Raw genomic sequence first — 20864 nt, 5'->3', positions numbered from 1 at the left:
GCCAACCAGGCGGGCCGTGAGCTCAATCGCCTTTTCACCACCAAATGTATCACTGGGTTTCTTCAGAGTTTAACAGTTTTTTGAACTGTAAATCATTATTATTTTATTTGAAATAGGTCATCACAACGTCAATAATAGCCCTTAGATAAATAAACCAGTTCAGAAAACAATATAATTTTAAATAAACAGGTTTTACCGGCCCTGAATTAAACGCCGAGACTTAGTGACCAAACCAGTATATTTATCAATTGACCTAGTCTTAAGATGAGCAGGGTCGATGGAACTCACTGTCAAAGTAAACATAGATTCTGAAGCGACACTGACACACTGACACGCATTTCCCACATTAGTGTATCCACCATAATTATTCTTCATCTAACGGCTCCTCTATTATTTATTTAGCTGTGAATTTTTAATAAGTCACATACATGTGTGAATTGATGTCATTTTTAACCAATCAATTCGACTGTATTTTTTTAGAAACTACCAACCGGTTTAGGTGGACCAGTTTTGATGTTTCTTTTTCATTCAAAACTGGTGCTTCTCCTGCGGTTCCATTATATTTATGCCATATATGAATTTGATTGATTTCAACTATATTGATGATATTATCTTTTTTGTTTTGTCCAAGTCGGTTTTATGTTTTGTTAAAATATTGTACATATTACATATTTTCACATCTTAGGTTCAGAAGCAGCACTGCCTCGTAAATGAACAATGACAATGAACACCAATACCGCTATTATTAAATCTGACAAGGCAAACTGCTAAAGTCGTTGAACTCATCGGATGTGTATGATAAATAACAAAAAATATAATAATAGAATCAATTTAGTGACATCATAATTTCAGAATAACGGAGTTTTACTTGTGTCTCCACGGATAGGTCCCGTCATACTGTGTTTTGTTTTTCCTACCTATTCGCCGGTAGCCTAAACCTGTAAATGTGATATTTCGCATTAAATGACAATATGTAGAGCGTGCTAATAATTTATAATTGATGTTCTAGAATGTCTTGATAACTATAAAAACTTAGAAATGCGTTCGTCTTTGTTATTCTTATGATTTTACCGTCATACATGTCAAACAATGTTTGAGCGTTTTTTCTCTATCTATTCGTTGGTAGTCTAAGGGACTATTCAATTAATGCAATAAGACAAATTACCCTAACACTTTAAATTCATGTATCTTTGATGATACAAAAAGTCTGTATAGTCTTGACAGTAGGAATTATAATACCCCCCTTTATGTTTGTTTTGTGGATACCATTCGTCAACGAAATGGTAGAGTGGGCAGTACAACATCGTGCATCGGTACCACCGTCCTCTTTATTTCTTCCGCAAAACAATACGTTTCGGTATGGACGTTAGCTTAGTTGTTATAATCTGAGGGCAAATTCAATGCAATTTCTTCAACCAAAGTCTTAGATTTATCGTTCAGTGTCATTCCTATCCCAGAACCATTAAAAATCGGTAAGAAAAACCTTGTTCTCACCCCAGGTTCGACCCGCAGAAAAGTTACGTGACCCTGACCGAGCCTCGCTTCAATCATCAAAGAAAATGTAAACAAAGAGGCAAATGGACGGGTGTTGAAGTTAATATCACAACTGGTATAGGCGATCTTGCAAATGACAATTAATGGGTGAGGCAAGGTAGGGCCGTCACTAATTGCCGAGACCACAGTTGCCCATATAAACCTTCCTACTAAGCTAATTGTGCACTGTGATTGGATAGGATATTTTAACCAGTCAGTAAGAGATAAAATCGTTTAAATATGTCTTTATTCCTTTTCGTACGGCATGAAATTGGTCCAATTGAAATTGTAATGCATTGGGATGAAATGGAATGAAATGAAAGGAAATGCGATGAGGTGACATGAAATGTAATAGGGTCCCAGTAAAATGTTGGCAGTTTAAAATCACTTCCCTGGGGTTTTGGGAAAACCCGGGAAGACGTCCTGAGAGTTTGCTTAATTTTTACAGCTTTTAACCTGAAGAAACACTAAGTTAACGATATGAAACAAGTTCAATTAACTTCGCACCGCACGTTCTCGTTAAAAAAATCATTTTATATGTGTCCAAGAGACCTATTTACTGGTGGTAGGACCTCTTGAGAGTCCGCGCGGGTAGGTACCACCACCCTGCTTATTTCTGCCGTGAAGCAGTAATGTGTTTCGGTTTGAAGGGTGGGGCAGCCGTTATAACTATACCTGAGACCTTAGAACTTATATCTCAAGGTGGGTGGCGCATTTAAGTTGTAGATGTCTAAGGGCTCCAGTAACCACTTAACACCAGTGGGCTGTGAACTCGTCCCCCCATCTAAGCAATAAAAAAAACCTATTAAAAAATATTATCAAAACTATTTTACAGCATATAAAACTGGGTACGGTCTTTAACATTTCGGTTGCGTGGTCTTGCTTTAAATGTGGTTTGAAAGGAATTAGTTAGTTCTGCCCCTATCCACTAATGCAAATGAAAAAACTTGAAGCCTGTGAATATGCGGGAATGTGAGAAAGTTGTCACAAATAACGAACCGGTTCTTGCGCAAAGCTCTGTGCTACATAAAAGCTTAAGTAAAGTTTCACGATACTGTGGGAGTTTCTTGCAGGGTAGACATATTTTTTTTCTCATTCAAATATTTTAGTCATTTCTATCTTAATAAATACACAATAGAAATAAATTCTGATTATTTTAATTTTTTTAGATAATTTACGCGAAACTTCATTTAATTGTTCTTTGTTCTCCAAATGCGTAACTAGTTTTTATTATTATTTTATTTTAAAGATTATTCTTGTGAATAAAATGCTTTTTATAAGAAATTGTTTGTATTTCAATAACAGTAATTTTGTAATAAGAATCGGGTTTTAATCACATACATACATTGTCAACGTAGTGTTACGCCGCGAAAATGTTTTCAATTTTCAAGGATTTGATCTGTTTAAATTTCATTCTACTTCCTACATATATCATAAAACAAGTAACAAAGAAGTGTAGGCTGATATTGCTAGGTGACATAGGCTGATATTGTCAATACTCAAATGTTTATGTTGTGGTACTCGGGACAATGGACCGATCAAGTAAAAATCCTTACCAAAACCCCAGTTAACGAGAGCGTGCGCCAAGCCTCAGCTTATAATGAACAAGGATTCGTCATGACCACGACTGCTCTGCCAAGAGTAACAGATTATAATGATGATGAACACGGGATACCACTGACCGACTACCTTGCACTCACGCCCGAACGTGCGTTCACCACGAGACAGAATCCGGTTGAGGTAGAAGAGACAGACACTCTATGTTTAATTGATCATCACTCAAGAAAACCTACACAGAATTTAAAGTATTCTCCCCTATTAATAAGAAAAGTGTTATTTGTTTTTTTTTTTTGACTTTTGAACAAAGAACGCTGTCAGACGCCGATGTTAAAACAATAACTATAATTAATTTCAAATAACCCTGACTACAAGTAAAAAAAGACAATTATGAAATACTCTAAATAGGTCTTTAACAAAATATCGCACAGTGCGACCCCTTAACAAATTCTACTCAAAGAGTTCCAAAAATGTTTGCTCCTTCAATTACATCAAAAGAACGGTACAAGCAAATGCTAACACTAACCTAATTAGATGTGTAAAACTATACATAAACGACATCAAAATGTTAATGTTGATTCGTCTTAAATTAAAATAGAATCCACAGCGACATAACCTCCAAAAACATAAACAATAGATTAATAATCTAACATAATTAATTAACTGCATTAATCAAACTAAAAGATTAAATACAAAAAATAAAACTAGGAAGACAAACATTGTTTGTTTATAACTAGTTTATTATAGAATGGAAAACCTGAATCGCCATAACGATATTCACGAGAGAACTTTCTAGATACGAATTCCGGACCTCCAAATTCGGGTCGTTGGGCTACCAAACAAAAAGAACCGTTCGGTGGAATATCTTCCATCCGTCATTGGTTTTCCCTAAACTGGTAACCTGTGACACTACCTTCACATCACACCAATAGTCCATCATCAACGTCGACAACCACAGCATCGTTGCTCTCAATGTCGCTTGCTGAAACGTATATAGAAATATTCTGTCTACGTATGTTTATTTCTAGTTAACCGTATATAGTACCGAGTTATGAGAATGCATCACAGTTTCACAGCGGTAGCGGGTACTTACCAATCTTTCTTGAGATACGTTCCTGGCATATGTTCACTTTTTTTTTCCTACCTAAGCTGATAGCCTTGAGAGGCTATTTCAGCGGAACCTTAACTAGTAGGTGAGCTCACGGGGCTCAAACCTGACGACGTTGCCAACACGAACCCTAGCAAGAGCCGTACTTCGCAGAATCTACCACCGTATCGGAAACGCGACCCACTGAGAAGATCCGGGGAGAAACTCAGTGAGCTGTGTCTGAGGGTTAAACATGTTCACGATGAAAGAATAACGTCGTGTAATAACAATGTTAATAAATATGCGCAAGTACATACCAGTAGTGGTATTGGTGTATTCTGAGTATTTACTATTGGTTAGGCATCACCATACTGTTTATTTTTCTTTACCGTAATAATCGTGAATTTCTATTTTAAAGCACAGTTGATGCTACCTCCTTGCTTCGCTTTCCTTATTACTGAGGGTCATGACTCTCCCGCTGCATCATTCTCTCATATACAATTTCCTTCCATCTGCTGCGATCTTTGGTTTCTTGGTGGTCATTGTGGAACTTGATGTTCAGACAAGATCGAATTTGGTCCGAACATCTCGTGGTATTGCGTCCTCCAATTGAAAGTTAAACTTCATGAATGAACGTAGGCAACCTTGTCTATCGGCTCTTGTAATTACAGATAGCTCGTGTGCCAATCTTAAAGCAAAAAATAGTAATTTTAAACTACTTATACAGTTGTTTTTTCTACCTAAGCTGATAGGTAGCCTTAGAAGGCTATGCCAGGATAACCAAGCGAGTAGGTGAGCTCACGGGGCTCAAAGCTGACGACGTTGCTACCACGAACCCTAGCAAGAGCCGTCCTTCGCAGAATCTATCACCGAATCGGAAACGCGACCCACTGAGAAGATTCGACGGGAAACTGAGTGTAACGCCTACTCTTTTTTTTTCCTACCTAAGCTGAGAACCTTGAGAGGCTATTTCAGCGTAACCTTAACTAGTAGGTGAGCTCACGGGGCTCAAAGATGACGACGTTGCTAACACGAACCCTAGCAAGAGCCGTGCTTCGCAGAATCTATCACCGAATCGGAAACGCGACCCACTGAGAAGATCCAGCGAGAAACTCAGTGGGCTGTGTCTGAGGGACGCGTGCTCTATTTCGCTTGTATTCATCAAAATTCGAAAATTGCATTTAGCATGAATTAAAAAAAAACGATCTTAACCCATTAAAGTAGTTACAAATTAGTCGCATGCATTGTCCATTAAAATGATGTTTATTTTAAAGTAACATTTGACAAGACAAGCGCACCTTGCGTATGGACATTGTTTCTAAAGTCACCGAGTACTGATTGTAGTGACTGTCCTTTGTTTCTTTTGTTCTCGCACAAAGGCCGTATTGGCTAGATGGGTTTTTTTTTTTTTGTTGACAAAATTCCTCCTTGCGAGAAGACAGATATTTTCCGTTGCGACTGTTCTTACAGTCGTGATGTCAAATAAAAAAGGTTCGTTTTTCATTATATATATGACTAGCGACCCGCACTCGTTTCGCTTCGGAAACATTAAATTTTATTATTAATAGGTAGCTGAATCTCGCGACGTTACCCGCGGTTATTGTCGTACGGCAAGTGACGCCGCGGGGCGAAGCTAGTCTAAAAAAAGTAACCTAAGTTACTCCTTATATCATCAGCTACCTATTAGTGAAAGTCTCGTCAAAATCGGTCCAGCCGTTCCAGAGATTAGCCGGAACAAACAGAGAGACAGACAGACAAACATAAATTGTAAAAAATGTTATTTTGGTGTATGTATCGTATATATATTCATGTAGTAAAAAGCGGTTATTTCAATATTACAAACAGACATTCCAATTTTATTTATATGTATAGATTAGCGAGCGAGGCTAAGGTTAATCTTAAAAAAGCTATAACGTTACTGGCGAAGTAGCTGTGACGTAGAGCATAACTAAAGTAGACAAAATCAAGAATGCGGATATCAAAGGAAACATTCATTGTGGCGCTACTGGTTACAGAAAATATATATTTATTTGTAACTAGCTTTTGCCCACGACTTCGTCCGCGTGGAATAGTTCACAAATAAATATGCAAAATTAAATGTATATTTTTCAATATTTCTGAGAGATTTTCTTAATATTTGTTTCCGTAAGAACCTTGTACAGAGTATTAGAAAACTACAAAAAAAAAAATAAGCCAAATCGGTCAAGCCGTTTTCATGTTATGTCGTGACAACGGAAAACGGGTTTCATTTTTATATATATAGATTAATAAGGGTCGCGTGGTCACTATCACTTCCTACACTCTTTGGGGACTTCTGAGGGCAACTAGTTATTTTGCTCGCTTAAAGCAAAACTTGAGGGAAATTTATTGTAGGCCAAAGTTGCAAAGCAAAGCTTAGTCTGCTGTAAGATATGAATAATGAATTGATGAATTTGAATCTAAAAATAATAAAATAAAAATAAGATGTGGTATATAGTTATTAAAGAAATTAAAAATAACTGTCTCTTTCCTTCTGTCGATATCTTTCACTGTGCCGACAGAGATGGCACGATAACTGGGGTCGACGAGTGAATTGACCCAGAGACACAGCCCACTGAGTTTCTCGCCGGATCTTCTCAGTGGGTCGCGTTTCCGATCCGGTAGTAAATTCTGTGAAGCACTCCTCTTGCTAGGGCCAGTGTTAGCAACTCTCCCGGTTTAAACCCCGTGAGCTCACCTACACGTCAAGGAGAAGCTGAAATAGCCTCTCAAGGCTATCAGCATAGGCTTTTTTTATTATTTATTGCCTAGATGTGTGGACGAGCCCACATCCCACCCGGTGTTAAGTGGTTACTGGAACCCATAGACATCTACAACGTAAATGCGCCACACACCTTGAGATATAAGTTCTAAGGTCTCAGTATAGCTACAACGGCTGCCCCACCCTTCAAACCGAAACGCATTACTGCTTCACGGCAGAAATAGGCGGGGCGGTGGTACCTACCCGTGCGGACTCACAAGAGGTCCTACCACCAGTAATCATGCAAATTATAATTTTGCGGGTTTGATTTTTATTACACGATGTTATTCCTTCTATCTATTCCGTGATTCCTTCACCGTGGAAGTCAATCGTGAACATTTGTTGAGTACGTATTTCATTAGAAAAATTGGTACCCGCCTGCGGGATTCGAACACCGTTGCATCGCTATATACGAATGCACCGGACGTCTTATCCTTTAGGTCACGACGACTTCAGGTAGGAAAAAACAATCATCAGAAAAAGGAAATAGTGCGCTGATTACTGAGTAGGTATTAGCTAACCAGGCTCGCCCTTGTATGTTGGTATGTATTTAATCCGACTGTCTTGCATGAAGCCAGGAAAATGTCACCGGTAGCACTCACTGCTGTGAACTTTAAGCGGTTATTGTTCCTTGAAAATTTAACTTGTAAATTTTTCGAGAAACTTAATGTTAAATGATTTTTTATTGTTTAGACGGGCGAACCAGCTCACAGCCCAACTAATGTTAAGTGGTTATCGGAGCTAATAGATATCAACAACGGTAATTCCGCCACCCAACTTGAAACATGAGTTCTATGTGTCAGTTTTGTATTAAAACGGTTGCCCCACCATTCAAACCGGAACGTATTGCTTCCTCGCTGCAGCAATAGCAGAGTGGTGCCTACCCGTGCGGGCTCACAATACTTCCTACCACCAGTAATAAATTACTTAAAATGGCTACTGTAGTCCATGGACCTATTTGTGAGCTTACATGCTCCACAGATCTGCAAATTCGAGAATTGTCGCATACGTTATTCAATACAATAAAGATCTCGTGTCCCTAAATAGGCATTAACTTCACTAGGTCCATGGGCTCCGTTGACCACTTTATATCAGGTAGGTGGTGAGCTCGTTCACACATATACGCAACTCACAAAAAAAAAAACACATTCGATCATAACCTTTTGTTGATTTAATTATGGCCTGATTGAAATTTCTTTAGTTTTATATGACCGTGTTCATTATTTACACAATGCGCTGCTTAAAGACCATTGTTTTTATGCTAACAAGTTGTATTCAGTACAATTAAAACACACATAAATAACGTAAGAATATTTGTATATAGTATTGAAAAAAAAAAAACAATACAAACCGTTGAACACGATTTAATAACATTGTGTGTTTGTTTCTTTAATTATTATAACTACTAGAGGTCCCGCAGTAGTCGAAATTCGACTATAATTAATTGGAATTGTAAGTTTGTACACTATTATGATTGTATTTAATACTTCTATAATCACGAATATTGCCAAGGCTACACTATAAAAAAATATTAATAAAGACAAACAATATTTAATCTATTCTCAGTTTGACCACAGACGTCAAGAACAAAAGTTTGACAATAAATAGTATGCATGCGTGTGTGCGTCAAATACATGGTATGTAGTGTGTGTAATGTTTTCTTTATTGATTTAATATATATTTTATGCATTATTTTAAAAAAATATTAGCATTGTGCACTTCTTCTCTGTATTCTCTATAAGTGTGGAAAATTTCATACTCCTCCGTCCGCGCAATTTTCGTAAAAAGGGATAAAAAAGTTTTTGCTTCACGTATTAATATATAGATTTGGATACTGTATAGTCTTTATATAAAATATGTATTTCTTCCTAAACGGCTGGACCGATTTCAGTGAAATTTTTTTTGTACCGTCAGGTGGATTCGAGAATGGTTTTAATTTACAAATCAGCCCGTCAGATGGCGCCGCAGTCGGTATCTAGGTCATTTATCTTTCGTAGAAATAATTTATATGGCAAAACAACGTTTATCGGGCCGGCTAGTTTTATTAGATTTCGTAGCTAGTAAGTAACCTTAAGTATTAAATTTTTCGCTGCAAACGCACTGTTATACGGGACTTTGAGACTCTTTTTAAAAAAAGATTTTATTCACTTTGAAGATACAAAATTTCTACTTAGGAAGAGTGTGACTCATAGTAACGACGCAGAGTGACTGACTTCGAGCCAAGGGGGCTCTAGTATATGTTAGGCCGGAAAGTGCTGATAGAGGCACTTTTCGGTCTTAGGTAAATTAATTAATATACTAGGTAATATTATAACAGCACGTACTGTAACTACATACATCCGAGTTCATCCATACTACCTGGAGCCACAGCGGTCATCCACAGTGCGTTTCCAGAGGTATTTTTTGCCACGTACCATCCGACTATGGAATGAGCTCCCCTCCACGGTGTTTCCCGAGCGCTATGACATGTCCTTCTTCAAACGAGGCTTGTGGAGAGTATTAAGCAGTAGGCAGCGGCTTGGCTCTGCTCCTGGCATTGCTGAAGTCCATGGGCGACGGTAACCACTTACCACCAGGTGGGCCGTACGCTCGTCTGCCTACAAAGGCAAAAAAAAAAAAACCAGGGCTTCGAATATTTAGTTATAGGTATTTTCAGTATTTATTGACAAAGATATCGTGAATCGTGTGAACCGATTCGAGGACTGTTTCAGTAAAACTAAACCTCATCAGTCTGTGTTGACGTTTCTTCTGTTCTGGAAATGGCTAAATGGATTAAAGTAAAATTACGCGCTAAGATAGATTATAAACTGACATACTTATTATCGTAGTCATTTAGTCAATGACATGACCCGCACGACCCGTATATCTTCTCTATTAAATACGATATTGTATTTATTGGTTCGTAATTTTATGTACCAACTAATATATCAATCGACTGTTCGATCGATCGAATAGTTTATGGACCACAGAGTTTTTTTTTAATATTTTTATTGCATATATTGGGAGACGAGCTCACAGACCACCTGGTGATGTGGTTACCGGAGCCAATAGACATCTATATAGGTTCTAAGTTCTCAGTATTACAACAGCTGCCCACCCTTCAAACCGAAACGCATTACTGCTTCACGACAGAAATAGGCAGGGCGGTGGTACCTACCCGTGCGGACTCACCAGAGGTCCTACAGCCAGTAACTACGCAAACTATAATTTTGCGGGTTTGATTTTTATTACACGATGTTATTCCTTCACAGTGGAAATTTATCGTGAAATTTTGTTAAGTACGGATTTCATTAGAAAAAATGGTGCCCGCCTCCGGGATTCGAACACCGGTGCATTGTAGATACAAATGCGCCGGACCTCTTATCATTTAAGATACGACGACTTTAAACCAAATTAATACAAACAACCAAAACAATTTAATACAAAAGACTATATATATCCAAAATGTATGCATGTTTTTTGCCACTTACCATCCGGCTTTGGAATGAACTCCCCTCTACGGAGGTACCCGAGCGCTATGACATGTCCTTCTTCAAACGAGGCTTGTGAAGAATATTCAAGGCTAGACGGCGGCTTGGATCTACCCCTGATATTGCTGACGTCTATGAGCGACGGTAACCACTCACCATCAGCTGTGCCGAATGCTCGTCTGCCTATAAGAGCAATAAAAATGATTTCACGAAATCGCTTCTAGTACTAAATAAGATTTTGTTTCCCGAATTGTAAGACAATGCTTTTAAATTGAAAACATCGATTGAAATATCTTCGATTGTATTCACGTGATACCCGAACGAGCAATGCTATCGGTATTTAGGGTCACGCCCCTACTATACATCTATATCTATATATATAAAAATGAATTGCTGTTCGTTAGTCTCGCTAAAACTCGAGAACGGCTGAACAGATTTGGCTAATTTTGGTCTTGAATTATTTGCGAAAGTCCAGAGAAGGTTTAAAAGGTAGATCAATATGAAAATGCTCGCAATTAAATAAAAGTAACAATTTTGTGTTTTCTTTGATGTGTCCCCCATCGGACGGATTTATTCTGTTTGTGTTATGTTTATTTTATACAGAAGTTTTGGTCTTATATTTATCGATTGAGGCATTACGAAGTATGTCGGGTCAGCTAGTTTTTATATAAATACAGTATCCTTTTAAAGGTTTTGTGCCCAAATAAAAAAGAGCGGACAACCAATTGAGCTCATAATTGCTTGATGTAATATTTGGTCGTCTATCCGAATATCATCTTTCGGAGTATTTAAAAACTGGCCTAAATCGAAAATATTGATGACGTTCGTGAAGAAAATCTACACCGTAAACAAAACGAAATTCTGCTTCACCGCAGAAATAGGCAGGGTGGTGGTACCTACCCGCGCGGACTCACAAGAGGTCCTACCACCGGTAATTACGGAAATTATAATTTTGCACGTTTCATTTTTATTACACGATGTTATTCCTTCACCGTAGAAGTCAATCGTGAACATTTGTTGAGTGCGTAATTCATTAGAAAAATTGGTACCCGCTTGCGGAATTTGAACACCGAATGCACCGGGCGTCCTACCCCTTAAGCCATGACGACTTCAAATTGGAACTTCAAGAAAAAATAAAATTGGACTGTATCGAACTGTGTACAGAACCGCTTAGACGTTTCTCTAGCACCACAAGGACATCTTGCAGATGAAATTAGCATTAAAGATGCGTTCGACTTTCTTGCGCAAATTGTCAGTTATACGCACACCAGTCGACAACGGGTCAGGGCCCCGATCGTGTGGGGGCTTAGATTTGGACATTTCCAACAGCCACTGACATTATTAAAATAAATTTTGCTGCATTAATCTTGCTAATACCAAAAACTTACCTTATTTATCTTTGTGTAGCGCAAAATGTTTTTATTATGATACTAGTATAATACTAGTTTTATTATGATACCGACAGACTTCGTAGTGCCTCAATCGATAAATAAAAGACCTAAACTTTTGAATAAAATAAACTTAAACCAAACAAAAGAAATCCGTCCGACGGGGGACACATCAAAGGAAAAACAAAATTATACTTTTTATTTAATTCCGAGCAATTTTCATATTTGTCTACCTTTTAAACCTTCTCTGGACTTCCACAAATAATTCAAGACCAAAATTAGCTAAATCGGTCCAGCCGTTTTCGACTTTTAGCGAGACTAACGAACAGCAATATAAATATTAATGATCGAAAATACAGGTTGCAGGGCTTGTGAGCCTGCATGATAGTTATAACATCAGTTGTTTGTTCCGCCTTGAAGGGTGAGACGGTAGCCGTACAATAAAATTGATTCTTCGATCTCACGTCCTGTGACGTGTGATGGCTCATGGTAAACATATCAGAGAGGCCTTATCTTCACATCTACTAAAGAAAAACTGCTAATCACTGACTAACATTTAGGTATATACAATCAATCTCGTTTTTACCATTGAACTGCCCGCCTCCGGAGTAGAGTTCATCCATACTACCTGTAGCCACTGCGTTCATCCATAGTGCGTTTCCAGCGTTATTTTTTGCCACGTACCATCCGACTATGGAATGAGCTCCACGGTGTTTTCCGAGCTATATGACATGTCCTTCTTCATCGAGGTTTGTGGAGAGTAGTACGTAGCGTTAGGCGACGGCTTCTCTCTGACCCTGGCATTGCTGACGTCCATTGGTGATGATAGCTACTCACCATCAGGCGTGCCGTATGCTCATCTGCCTACGAGGGCAATAAAAAAAAGCAAAAGCAATAGTTAGCAATAGTATCAGTTTCTTTTTTTGTTTATTAGGACGCTAAATGTCAACTAGTCTGTTTTTTTCGTTCAACTGTAAATAGAAAAACAAAATTTTCAATGAAAAACGAGTTGGATCATTGGTCGAAAACTAATAAATACATTATTACTAATAAATACAGTCTGGCTATAAATACTGTTTAAAAAAAATATATATTTTTCTCTTTATATCACAAGTTTTTGTTCAAGAATATTAAAATAAATACGGCGATTAAGCGAACTGAGTTGCTATCATAGTGTTACACAAAATAATTGTAGAACCAAATGTAATTTTTGTAACACTATTCGCTTGGTTTTTAGTCGAATGTTTATGTACCGATATGGTAATGCAAGGTAGAGGGGGAAGGGGTCCACCAAAGAAGACATAGATGGAGTGTGTGAATGACGATATGAGTGAGAGAGGAGTGAGTGTTGAGATGACGGCTGATAGAAGAGAATGGAAGGGAAAAATTAGCTGTGCCGACCCCACCTAGTGGGATAAGATGGAGAAAAAGAAGTTTATGTACCGATATATTAATAGGTATAATAAAACTTCCTCTATATTTGACAGAAATGGATTCGGCAGTCGACCTAGTATCGTGCTAAAAGGACTATCAAAGTAGTGGAGGAAAGAATCCGAAGAAGTCCGAAAGCGAAATATTGGATCTAAAGAAATCAATAAAGCACCTAGAACCGCGTTGCGTATTTTAAAAGATGATTTAAAGCTTATAGCAGAAGCACTCATGATTACTTAACATATATTTGAATACTAATAGAGTAATAAAAATAATACCGTAGAGCGCCTGGCGAAAACATTTTTACAACGTTGAACAACATAAGCAGGTCAAGTTTTAAGCTCAAAGCTCTACAGAAACGTCTCAATTAGTAAATAGGGTATAAGGTGAGTATTATCTGTGAAGGTTTGGTGGGGTATTAACTATCAAGGTGTACTCGTCTTTGTCTCCAGTTTCCTCTACCTGTCACGTCAATCCATTGTTCCCTGGCGTTAGGTTCTTTAGGAAACCTAAAATTTTTAATTTACTGCAAAGTCAAATAACATTTTACTTAGATTTTAATACGTCTTAGACAATATAGTAAATACCCGTAAATGAGAGGTATACATGAGTCGTCTATTATCAAAGGTGGCAATCTGTGAATTTGAACAAGAAAATGTTATTGATATGTCAATACAGATTGATTTGAATATAATCGTCTCCTTCAAAGAATACGGTTCAAAACCTGCATTAAATAAAGGTTAATACTTAACCTGTTATTTATCTAAGATGTCGTTCAGAAGAGTTTTGTGGCTGCCAATGGAATACAAAGTCAATAATTCGTTTTTCTGATTTACCAATAATTGTCCAAAAGTCACATTGCCGGCTTTGATACTAGTCGACTCACATGTCCCTTTATATTATACCTTCACATTAATTCAATGATAATAATTCAATAATAATAATACATATTTATTTTACTCAAAATAAGTCTCACTTAGAATATACTAGGTATCATTAATTAAATATAAAATAATGCAAAAATTATCCATGTCAAATGTAAATATAGTCGAGAATTCTATCGATGATTTTATTTCACCACATGGTCACCTCGCTATCGACAAACTGCACCACGGCCAATCAGGGCAAAGACCGAAATTTCAAATTTTGAAGTGTAGAGAACGCAATGCATGTAATACATTGGAAGCTGACTTGGTCATTGCGTTCATTGGGCGAGTACACATCGCGCAATGTATGCTATTTATAACTTGCTGCAATAATATTGTTAATGTTTGGAATTTCATAATGCTCAGTATATTTTTATGTTTTAGACAAATAGTATTGTAATTAAATGGTAATTTCGACTTACCGATCGAAAGATATACCTCCTCGCTCTCTCTATACTTGAGGTCTGATTTTTTGTTTTACAAGTTATAATTGCACAACACGGCACTATAAAGCGGAGATCTGTTCGCCAAAGTAGTCCGAAGCGCACTAAACGCGGTGAATGAAAGAATCGGTCGAGTTATGTTTGTAGAATCATAACTGTGGCACGCTTGCCCCGCCTACATTACCATTCCAACCTTATTTATCTATTCCGTGAAATTAACCCTAAGACACAGCCCACTGAGTTTCTTGACGGATCTTCTCAGTGGGTCGCATTACCGATCCGGTGGTAGATTCTACGAAGCACGGCTCTTGCTAGGGTTCGTGTTAGCAACGTCGTCAGGTTTAAGCCCCGTGAGCTCACCTACTAGTTAAGGTTCCGCTGAGATAGCCTTTTAAGGCTATCAGTTAGGTAGGAAAAAAAAAGATACTGGAAAATGATGTTTCTGACTATATCAGAGCTGAAGACTGTCCAAATCATAATCCACTTAATAATGCTTTATGGTATCTAAATACCATAAATGCGTATAGAGCCATTATTTTAAATCCATTAAAGAAAGAAAGCCCATATTTCTATCGGTAACTGGCCAAATCGATTGTAAAATATTCAGACCAAAGCAGATAATTTTGTATGAGCTTCAAATTCTAAAATGCTCTTATATTGATGTATGTATAAACGAACGGACAGTAATAAATGTAATAGAAAAAAAAATGTTTTCCTTATAACAATGTTTAAAGTAAGACCGTGTATAGTGTTGTGTACTCAAGTGTGCAACGCAGATGCTGTTTAAATTTCGTTTTTTTTTTCTTAAGTTCGATGTGCACATGTCTGACTCCGGACAAAAGTGACGTCTGCTAAAGTCTCCCTTCAAATTGTTTTAATTGAAAATGCTTAGTTGATGATTTTGCGACAAGCGGCTAGTGGCTTAACTTTGAACGAAGGCGACTACGCAATGTAGCCCACTGAGTTTCTCGCCGAGTCTTTTCAGTGGGTCGCGTTTCCGATCCGGTGGTAGATTCTGCGAGGCACGGCTGTTGCTAGGGTTCGTGTTAGTAACGTCGTCAGGTTTGAGCCCCGTGAGCTCACCTACTAGTTAAGGTTCCGCTGATATAGCCTCTCAAGGGTATCCAGCTTAGGTAGGAAAAAATAAAAACTACTCAACGTGAAACGGGCCATATACCTATCTCTCTACGAACCTAAAAAAGTATTATACATGTGTAGTAAATATTTTAATAATCTTTTAAATATCATCATACTTGTTATTTGTCAAGAAAGAACTGGCGAAAAACTTGCCTTTATTATTATTTTATCTGGATTTATTTTCATTTAGAAGGCATCACTTGATCCCGTAGTCAAACAAAACTAGACTTTATACAAAAATTCGTACGTTGTTCCCCCAATTTTGTGGTAATACTTATACTACTTATATCCGTCTTGAAGTCATGAAAGTGCACCGGCTGGGAAAGCTGTTACTCTTATGTAGCTTTCATCCCAAAGTGGCACTAAGGCGGTTTGTAGACGCTTAGACATTTGGGGATATATATACGACAAAGGGAAGATCTTCCACCGAGTGGGTGATATTTGCTCGGTAGACCGACGGTCCGAATGTTGTTGTTCGGAACTTGTATATATGCGCTTTATCTTGAAAATTTCGTAAGCGAGATTCAGGCATCTGTCAATTATCTTGCGTTGTATGATGGCTACCCGCCACATCACTCCCCTCCGAGACCGGAGGTCGTGTCATTTTAGTTAGCGTTGTCCGTGCTGAGATTAGCTTGCAAGTGCCAGTGCTACTCGAAGTTTGCGGTGAGTCGAGACTGAGCTTGAATGCTGTGCGATGAGGCAGTTGCGTGCCGTAGGGCGGGGAAGCGCGGTGGGTCGGCTGCGATGGTCCTGTTGAAGCTGCAATGCTGGCTTGCTGTGGGACGACTGTCAATGACGTGCTTTTATCTGCGAGAATGCGGGGATTGTGGTAGCCGAAGTTCTTGATGCGCTGATGATGAATCAGAAGGTTGCGTGTTCACATCACGTCGGGGTCACCACTTTGGAGAGATATACGACAAAGGGAAGATCTTCCACCGAGCGGGTGATATTTGCTCGGTAGACCGACGGTCCGAATGTTGTTGTTCGGAACTTGTATATATGCGCTTTATCTTGAAAATGTCGTAAGCGAGATTCAGGCATCTGTCAATTATCTTGCGTTGTATGATGGCTACCCGCCACAGACAATTCTCGTGTACTTCGTATTTACGATTTCCTTGAAAAGACATACTAACTCTTACTGGTGGTAGGACCTCTTGTGAGTCCGCGCGGTTGGGTCCCACCACCCTGCCTATTTCTGCCGTGAAGCAGTAATGCGTTTCAGTTTAAAGGGTGGGGCAGCCGTTGTTACTAAACATGATACCTTAGAACTTATATCTCAAGGTGGGTAGCGCATTTAAGTTGTAGATGTCTATGGGCTCCAGTAACCACTTAACACCAGGTGGGCTGTGAGCTCGTCCAACCATCTAAGCAATAAAAAAAAGGCCGTTTGTAGACGCTTAGACAATTCTCGTCTACTTCGTATTTGAGATTTCCTTGAAAAAACATGCTAATTCACACGCCCCGAGTCAAATCTGCGGTCATGGACGCGAATATACAATGCGATCAAACCATGTTACAGCCGAACGATTCGTTTCCTAATCGCGCAGCAACACAAGGCTCTAAACATTATAAAATCCGTCGGTTCATTACGTAACTCTTATAAATAACCAACTCCCCGAGTCCTTATCGGAAATTGCATTTCGTGTGAACGTAAAATTCGATCGTTAATAATGATTTATTATATTAGTATGTTTACAAATGTGCAAATGTGTTCGGTGGAAAAAATGTTGTATCTTGTTGATTTTTGGGCCTTCGTTTGGAAACAGCGGTAAGTTTGGTTGGCAACGATAAATAGATAGTGTTTTCCTGACTTTCACTGTTCAGTTATGCATTTCTTATTTCAATACTTCCACACTTACTTTCGTACTTCACAGGTTTCGCAGTCACGGATGACTAAGATGTAATGTTAGGCGTTGAAATTTGAATATTGTCGTTATTAATAACATTTCTTTACACGTTGAAAGGATTTAAATTTAGACGCCTGCCAATTTCACTTTAATTTTCATCTCCAATAGAGTTGGGGTTCGTTTTGATTAAGCTCGAATCGTCTTCTTCTTTAAAGTTTGAATGTGCTATAAACGAAATGGCCTTGTATACTGCAAATATCAAGTGCCCATAAGAACGGTGAAAGGAATTATGGTTGAGAAACATTGAGTAAGAACTACTACCGCATGGTGTGAAACAGAACGGACTTTTTTTAATTAACAACTATGTTCTGGTCGCGGCGATGTCTATAGGCTCAATTCAAATCAGGAACAACAGTGTGGCATACAAGAGCTATACTTAATCCATGCATTTCTTTACAGAAGTGGTCCCCACGACGAGGGACCCATGAGGTTGTCGACAGTGGAGCCTCTACAACTAGGTCCTCCGCCGAGAACCTGCTACCCTCTAGTGGTAATCTTGGCGAGGGACCTTAAGGACATTGGAGAGCTGAGGCCCGACGACACGGTGAGAATGGCAATCCCTAGAAATATCCTAATTTATAATAATTTTCTTCTGATGAACAAAGCAGATGATGTTATACGAAATAGATTGACATTGATAGAGATATATTTCTCAACGCATCTTTCTTCGTTATAACTTAATATTCATAATCGTTACATTATTTTTGTAATGTAAGACGATGCACAATTTAACAGACTTTCATAATCAGCAATTAACACAAACGCACGTCATAAATTTTACACGTCCACAAGAAAATTCAACAGTAGGGTACGTAGGTAGGTGGCGCATTTACGTTGTGGATGTCTATGGGCTCCAGTAACCACTTAACACCAGGTGGGCTGTGAGCTCGTCCACCCGTCTAAGCAATAAAAAAATTATAAAAAAAACGTACTCGTAATAAGCGCTGTACTGCTAGGTAGATTACTGAAATAAATTCCTATGAGTGTTACAGCGATAAACTTTTATTAACCGCAACGTCTGACGAAGGCTAATCTATCTACGCCACTAAAGAAGCATAAAATATCTAATATGTAGACTTGTATTGTTGGAGATGCCTTAGTTCATAGTTCACCGCAAAAACTCTATCTACGCCACTAAAGAAGCATAAAATATGTAATATGTAGACATCTATTGTTGGAGATGCCTTAGTTCACCGCAAAAATCAATTAAAATTCAAGGTCCTCGCAGACAATACGAAGGGAGCAACGATTAAGTTAAAATGACGTGGTGACATTGTTCAGGTGGCGCTAGTAAGCGTGGTTCACATACGAGACGAACAGTGTCCGCTGCCGAGTGGTGTCATCGCTCAGTACCTCAAGCAGGCCAATGGTCATCTCTCGTGTTTGAAGGTCAGTAATATACGTGTAACTATACTTGAGACCTTAGAACTTATATCTCAAGGTGGGTGGCGCATTTACGTTGTAGATGTCTATGGGCTCCGGTAACCACTTAACATCAGGTGGGCTGTGAGCTCGTTCACCCATCTAAGCAATAAAAAAAAAATACGAGTTTGGCGGTCCCAGAAAAAGCATGGTCACGACAGCCGAGCGGGTATTAGGGGCTTAGGGAAGTGTCCGGAATTGTTATCATCGGTCTTTAAGGGTTAGTGTAGACTTTATAGGAATTTTGTGAATGACAGAGTTTGGGATTGATAGTGTGGTGTTTCGTTTAGCGTTCTTTATTGGGATCAGATTCGTCTGCCCGGTTATGCCGATATCAAAGGTAAAGCAATCGAGCCTGTAAAGCTGGAAACCAGGTGAGATATATTAATTAGAAAAGATATCATTTCGGATCTGAATTTCAACTCGTATAGCGAATGTTTGCCATAAGGAAAATTAGTAAAGTTTAGAGAGTCATTTGGGAGGAAATAATTTTCCCTAATGTTATCCTCGGTTAGTTTCAAATGTTCAAAAATAAAAAACTGAATTGTTTTTGATGTCGATTGAAATTTTCTACATATTTTATTTTTGTAAGATTACGGATATCAACTCGTTATGTACTCGTGGCCCGCTCTGGCTTCGCCCGGGTAATACAAAATATTATACTTAAAGTAGATTACAGTAGTTTTATATGTATTATTTGTAATATTTTTTCCTAAACATTTTATAAGAAGTTTTAATGTTATTATATTTTTCAAAAGTGACTTTGAACTCCTAATTCAATTCAATTTTAAATGTACATCTATTTATAGCCATAAGTCTTACGTTGTTGATGTGTATAGGCTCCGGTAACCACTTAACACCAGATGGATCGTGAGCTAGTTCAACCGTAAGCCGTATTAGTCCAAGCAAAAAAAAGAATTCCTTAGCAGACCGCTTAAAACATAAAAAACATCGATTGCCTTAGTTTCTAGCTTGTGTTCCAGCAGTTTAGGGCTTGTACCGATGAGTCAGTCGCTCAGCATAAATAATAATAGATGTGTGGATCGAATTAAAAGCAGAATGTAATCTGATTAAAATTTATTATACAATGTATTCGTTTTAAAAGATTTACTCGCGTTCTGAAGTCGGTACTTGAAAAAATATTTTTGCATTTGTATTCCATCATCACAGTCGGTTGCTCTTGGCAGAGCAGTCGTGATCATGTGGAATTCTTGCTTATTAAATAAATTACAAATAAAAATAATCATAAATTTAATACAAATGCTTATTAATTCTTTTAATAAGCATTTGTATTCCGCATACTGTTCAATTGGACACGTAGCTATACCTGATGCTCCATGATAATCTAATCGATTTATTTTGCTCTTGGCAGAGCAGTCGTGGTCATTTGGAATTCTTGCTTATTAAATAAATAAAATACGAATAATAATAATCATAAATTTAATACAAATGCTTTTTAATGCATGCATTTAATAAGCATTTTTATTCCGCATACTGTTCAATTGGACACGTAGCTATACCTGATGCTCCATGATAATCTAATCGATTTGTTTTGCTCTTGGCAGAGCAGTCGTGGTCATGTGGAATTCTTGCTTATTAAATCAATAAAATACAAATAATAATAATCATAAATTTAATACAAATGCTTTTTAATGCATGCATTTAATAAGCATTTTTATTCAGCATACTGTTCAATTGGACACGTAGCTATACCTGATGCTCCATGATAATCTAATCGATTTATTTTACGTGAGCACTCTTTCAAGGTCACCGTTCTCGTC

At 38.0% G+C, this 20864-nt stretch overlaps 1 protein-coding gene across 1 annotated transcript in view; it reads left to right on the top strand.

Annotated features, from left to right (window-relative positions):
• The window catches only part of LOC114251208 (cell growth regulator with RING finger domain protein 1), a 69551-nt gene that overhangs the window by 38909 nt on the left and 9778 nt on the right, over nt 1-20864 (top strand). Inside the window, exons 5-6 of the mRNA XM_028185404.2 lie at nt 18061-18205; nt 18943-19050. Of these exons, the coding sequence (XP_028041205.2) occupies nt 18061-18205; nt 18943-19050 (253 nt within the window). The remainder of the gene's footprint in view (nt 1-18060; nt 18206-18942; nt 19051-20864) is intronic.

Source organism: Bombyx mandarina, chromosome 25 (assembly GCF_030267445.1).
Source record: "Bombyx mandarina strain Sakado chromosome 25, ASM3026744v2".
NCBI lineage: Eukaryota > Metazoa > Arthropoda > Insecta > Lepidoptera > Bombycidae > Bombyx > Bombyx mandarina.
This window is presented reverse-complemented; position numbering and strand designations above follow the sequence as displayed.